General features: G+C 59.8%; 1 protein-coding gene across 1 annotated transcript; it reads left to right on the top strand.

Annotated features, from left to right (window-relative positions):
• Window positions 1–3959: 3959 nt before the first annotated feature.
• LOC147965638 (uncharacterized) lies at window positions 3960–4343 on the top strand. Its single transcript, XM_087530542.1, has one exon. The coding sequence runs from the start codon at window positions 3960–3962 to the stop codon at window positions 4341–4343; it is 384 nt and encodes a 127-aa protein (XP_087386668.1).
• Window positions 4344–4964: the final 621 nt, after the last annotated feature.

Raw genomic sequence — 4964 nt, 5'->3', positions numbered from 1 at the left:
AGACCCTCGCGAGGGCCAAGCCTCGCGGGGCGGACGACAGGAAGCTTCCTCAGAGGCAGCCTCATCAGGCAGGCTCGCGAGGAGGCGGAGAGATCAAGGCAGGGGTACCTCGCGAGGAACCCGTGAAGCAAGCCATGACGATCGAGACCAGGCGGGCGCCAGGCGGGCGCCGGCCTGCGCAGTGTCCTTGTTTCCCCTTTGGTGCAAAGGGGGCAAGCACAGGCCAAGGCATCAGGCAAAGGTTACCATTCCGGTGTAACAAGACCAAGACCAGCCGGACGGCAGGACGGAGGTCACCGTGGAGCCCAAGACGGCGTCATCGCCAGTGCTTTTGGCAGCCGAAGACCACCTTTGGTCAGGATAACTTGTACTAGATGTTCCCCTTCGAAATGGCCAATTGTTGGCGCCCTTCCCACTCATTATTTGGGGATAGGCCCAGGGCCTCTATAAATAGAGCTAGCCACCACAGAGTAGAGGGAGACCCCCGGAGAGATCTGGTAGAACCCCAGCAGAGAGAGAGAGAGGCGACTGAACTCACCCTAGCAGTTCATTGCACCAGCTGAAGAACACCTCTCGCGAGGCTGTTCTTCCCTTGTACTATCCATCATCAGCCCTAGAGGAAATCCACCACACCACACACTGGAGTAGGGTATTACACCACAACGGTGGCCCGAACCAATATAAACATCGTGTCTCTTGTGTTGTTCATCATTTTCATCTTAGTTCACACGAGAGGGTCGGCCGTAGATCGGTAGGGGAGAGATCTCCACGCGCACCCCAGTGTTCGAACCTCAAGGGTCTGCCGGAACCCGAAACGTGACATTTGGCGCGCCAGGTAGGGGTGCGCCAGAGTCCTCCTTCCTGACGACCCGCTCTCCCCCGACATCGCATCCCGCCCTCATGGCGGACAACGCGCCGCCCGCTCCAGCAACGAATGCCGACACTGGGGCTAGGGGGCTCCAGGCCTTGGCCCCCGCCTTGCGGCAAGTGCAGTGGCCGCGCAAGTTCAGGCCCGAGATGCCGCCGCGCTACGACGGCGCGACGGACCCGATGATTTTCCTGCTGGCGTACGAGGAGGCCGTCCTCGGAGCCGGGGGCGACGATTGGGTGATGGCCAACTGGTTACCCATGGCCCTCACCGGCATCCCGCGCGCGTGGCTCCTCCACCTGCCGATGGCCTCTGTCACCTCCTGGGAGGACCTGCGTGACCTCTTCCTCACCCGTTTCACCGCACCAGCGCCGCCCGTCATCGCAGCTCTCCTGGGTGGCTCCCAGGCACCACCCTCGAGTCATCACGTCAAGCCGTTCGCCCGCCGGATCAGCACCGCCTCCAGGCGCCAAGAAGCCTCCCCGGGCTGGGTGGCGCCCGAGGCCGATCTAACCTTTGACTCGGAGGACCACCCCTTCAACCCCATTGGTTCGGGTGCGCTCCCGATGCTGTGCACCCCCACCATCTGCCAGGTAGCCGTCACCAGGACCCTCATCGACGGTGGTGCCAGCCTCAATGTGCTCTCGGTGGAGGCCTTCAGCCTACTCCACGTGCCGCCGGAGCGGCTCCAACCCAGCAGGCCTTTCTCGGGCGTCGGAGCCGGTTCCACCGCCTCCTTGGGACAGATCCGCCTCCCAGTGACCTTCAGCACCTGCGATAACTTCCGCACGGAGCTGATCGACTTCGACATCGCCCGTATCGGCCTCCCTTACAACGCCATTCTGGGCTATCCGGCCTTGGCTCGGTTCATGGCAGCAACTCACCCGGCGTACAACCTCATGAAGATGCCCGGGAGCAGCGGCGTCCTTACTGTGTCAGGAGACACAAGGGAAGCGCTGCAGGTGCTCCGGCTTGTTTTCAGGGCGGCCGCAGTGGCGCGGCCCACTAGCACCAACGCCCTTGAGCCCAAAGGGGCTGCGCCGGCTAAAAAGAAGCAGTTGTTCACCCAAGACAAGGCGGAAACCAAGCAGGTACCAGTCGACGAGGACGGGTCCACTGGAGCCACCTACACCAGAGGGGCCAACCTCGAGCCCGAGTAGGAGAAGGCTCTAATTAGGTTCCTGCATGCGAACAAGAAGGTGTCCGCGTGGGAACCAGATCAGTTAGCGGGGGTCCCAAGGGAAGTGATTGAGCATCACCTCAACGTGTGCCCCAATGTACGCCCCGTGAAGCAGAAGGCGAGGTGGCAGTCTACTGAGAAACAGGCTTTCATCGTTCAAGAGACCCGGAAGCTAGAGGCGGCGGGGGTTATCCGCGAGGTCCGCTACCCCGATTGGTTGGCTAATCCTGTTGTTGTGCCAAAGAAGGGGGGGAAAGAGCGCATGTGCATTGACTTCACCAACCTCAACAAGGCCTGCCCACAGGATCCATTTCCGCTCCACCGCATCGACCAGATAGTCGACTCCACCGCAGAGTGTGACCTATTGTGCTTCCTGGATGCCTTCTCGGGCTATCACCAGATCAAGATGGCGGTAGAAGATGTGGAGAAGATGGCTTTCCTGACCCCGTGTGGAGTGTACTGCTATACGTGCATGCCATTTGGGTTGCGCAATGCAGGAGCGACCTTTCAGCGGCTGATGCACTTCGCCTTAGGCCGACAGCTCAGGAGGAACGCTGAAGCTTACGTCGATGACATTGTGGTGAAGTCTCGTGAGGTAAGAACCCTAATACAGGACCTGGAAGAAACCTTTGCCAGCCTCAACGAAGTGGACCTACGGCTCAACCCGGAGAAGTGCGTATTTGGAGTCCCCTCGGGCAAGCTCCTGGGTTTCCTCATATCCCATAGGGGCATCGAGGCCAACCCGGAGAAGGTCAAGGCAGTCGAAGATATGAGCCCACCGAGGACCCTAAGAGAAATGCAGAAGCTCACCGGGCGTGTGACTGTGTTGGGGCGCTTCATCTCCAAGCTGGGGGAACGAGCCCTGCCCTTCTTCAAGCTGATAAAGAAAAAGGGCCCCTTCGAATGGACTGAAGAGGCCAACAAGGCATTCTAAGACCTCAAGAGGTACCTTACCAGTTCGCCAGTGATGGTAGCTCCGCGTCCTCGGGAGCCCCTGGTGCTCTACCTTGCGGCCACCCCCTACTCCGCCAGCGCAGCCCTGGTGGCAGTCAGGGAGGAGCGCTATGCCAAGGCCGCATTGACCGTCCGAACTGAAGCAAAGCAGAGCCAGGAGGGCCTCGTGAAGGTCGCAACCACAGCCGGAAAGGAACAGCCGCAACAGGAGAACGCACTCGGAGCAGGAGAGGCCTCTTCTGGTGACCAAGCCCCGGGGGCTCCGTCATCTCCAGAGACGCCTCGACCTCTGGAGGACGCAAGCAGCGCCAACACCCTCAACCTCATCGAACATCCCGTGTACTTCATCAGCACGGTGCTACGGGACGCAAGGGCACGGTATCCCATGCCTCAAAAACTCCTCCTTACGCTACTAGTGGCCTCGCGCAAGCTGCACCACTACTTCCAAGGACATCCCATCAAGGTCGTCTCAGCATACCCCTTGGAAAGAGTGCTCAGGAGCCCCAACTCAGCTGGAAGGGTCGCCGAATGGAACATTGAGCTACAGGCATTTCAGCTAGAATTCAGCACGACCAGAGTTATCAAGGGAGCCGCACTTGCAGATTTCGTGGCAGAATGGGCAGAAGCGTCGGGTCTCGAGGCAGGAGAAGACCGATCACTTTCCCCGGGAAGTGAAGCACCGGATGGCTGGGTCGTGTACTTCGATGGGGCATTCTCCCGACACGGTGCAGGAGCTGGCGCAGTGCTTGTATCCCCTACCCAGGACAAACTCTATTACGTCGTGCAACTCTGCTTCCAGCACGGAGAGAAGGTCTCCAACAACATAGCAGAATACGAAGGCATGATAGCAGGCTTGAAGCCGCAATCGCCTTAGGGGTAAAGCGCCTCACCATCAAGGGCGATTCACAGCTCCTCGTCAACTTCTCCAACAAGATATATGTGCCGAAGGACGAGCACATGGAAGCTTACCTCGCTGAAGTCCGCGGGATGGAGAAACAGTTCTGGGGGCTGGAGCTGCAGCATGTGCCTCATGGCCCCAATCAGGAGGCTGACGACATTGCCAAGAGGGCGTCTAGGCGGCGGCCGCAGGAACCTGGCGTCTTCGAGGAGCGGCTCTTCAAGCCTTCTGCGGTGCCATCACTATCAGGCGTGGCGCAGCCAAGGGAGGAGCCTCCTCAGCCGCCTGCCTCGGGAGCTCCGGTCTGCGGCCCGGCATCAGGGGCACGCCTTCTCCTGGCGTTGGAGCCTCAGGAGGGATGTTGGATCCCAGAGCTCAAGGACTACGTGATGCAAGGGATTCTGCCAGAGAACGAGGAGGAGGCGGAGCGTGTGGCACGGTAGGCCACGGCTTATTGCATCCAGGATGGCGAGCTCTAAAGGAAGCGGCCAAATGATGTGTCCCTACGTTGCATTTCCAGGGAGCAAGGAAAGGAACCGATGGCGGACATACACAGCGGAGACTGCGGGCACCACTCGTCGTCACGAACCCTCGTCGGCAAGGCATTCCGCAGTGGGTTCTACTGGCCCACAGCACTCAGCGACGCCGTTGAGCTGGTGAAGGCTTGCGAGGCCTGCCAATTTCATGCTAAACAGATCCATCAGCCTGCGGGGGGTCTGCAGACCATACCCCTCTCCTGGCTGTTCGCAGTTTGGGGGTTGGACATTCTGGGCCCGTTCCCTCGGGCGCCAGGGAGCTATCGCTACCTCTACGTCACCGTGGACAAGTTCACCAAGTGGGACGAGGTGGAAGTTGTCCGCACAATCCTGGCAGGCTCGGCAGTCAAGTTCATCAAGGGCCTCCTGAGCCGGTTTGGGGTGCCTAACCGCATCATCACTGACAATGGTTCGCAATTCACCAGTAATCTCTTCAAAACATACTGTGCTAACCTTGGAACGCAGATATGCTACGCTCCGGTAGCACACCCCCAGAGCAATGGCCAGGCTGAACGAGCCAACGCGGAG

The sequence above is a fragment of the Triticum urartu genome, chromosome 6A, assembly GCF_056163025.1.
Source record: "Triticum urartu cultivar PI428250 chromosome 6A, HENAU_Tu73, whole genome shotgun sequence".
NCBI classification, from domain to species: domain Eukaryota; kingdom Viridiplantae; phylum Streptophyta; class Magnoliopsida; order Poales; family Poaceae; genus Triticum; species Triticum urartu.
This window is presented reverse-complemented; position numbering and strand designations above follow the sequence as displayed.

Coding starts and splice junctions, on each gene's coding strand:
- LOC147965638 (XM_087530542.1), top strand. CDS start 3,960: ATGGAAGCTTACCTCGCTGAAGTCCGCGGGATGGAGAAACAGTTCTGG.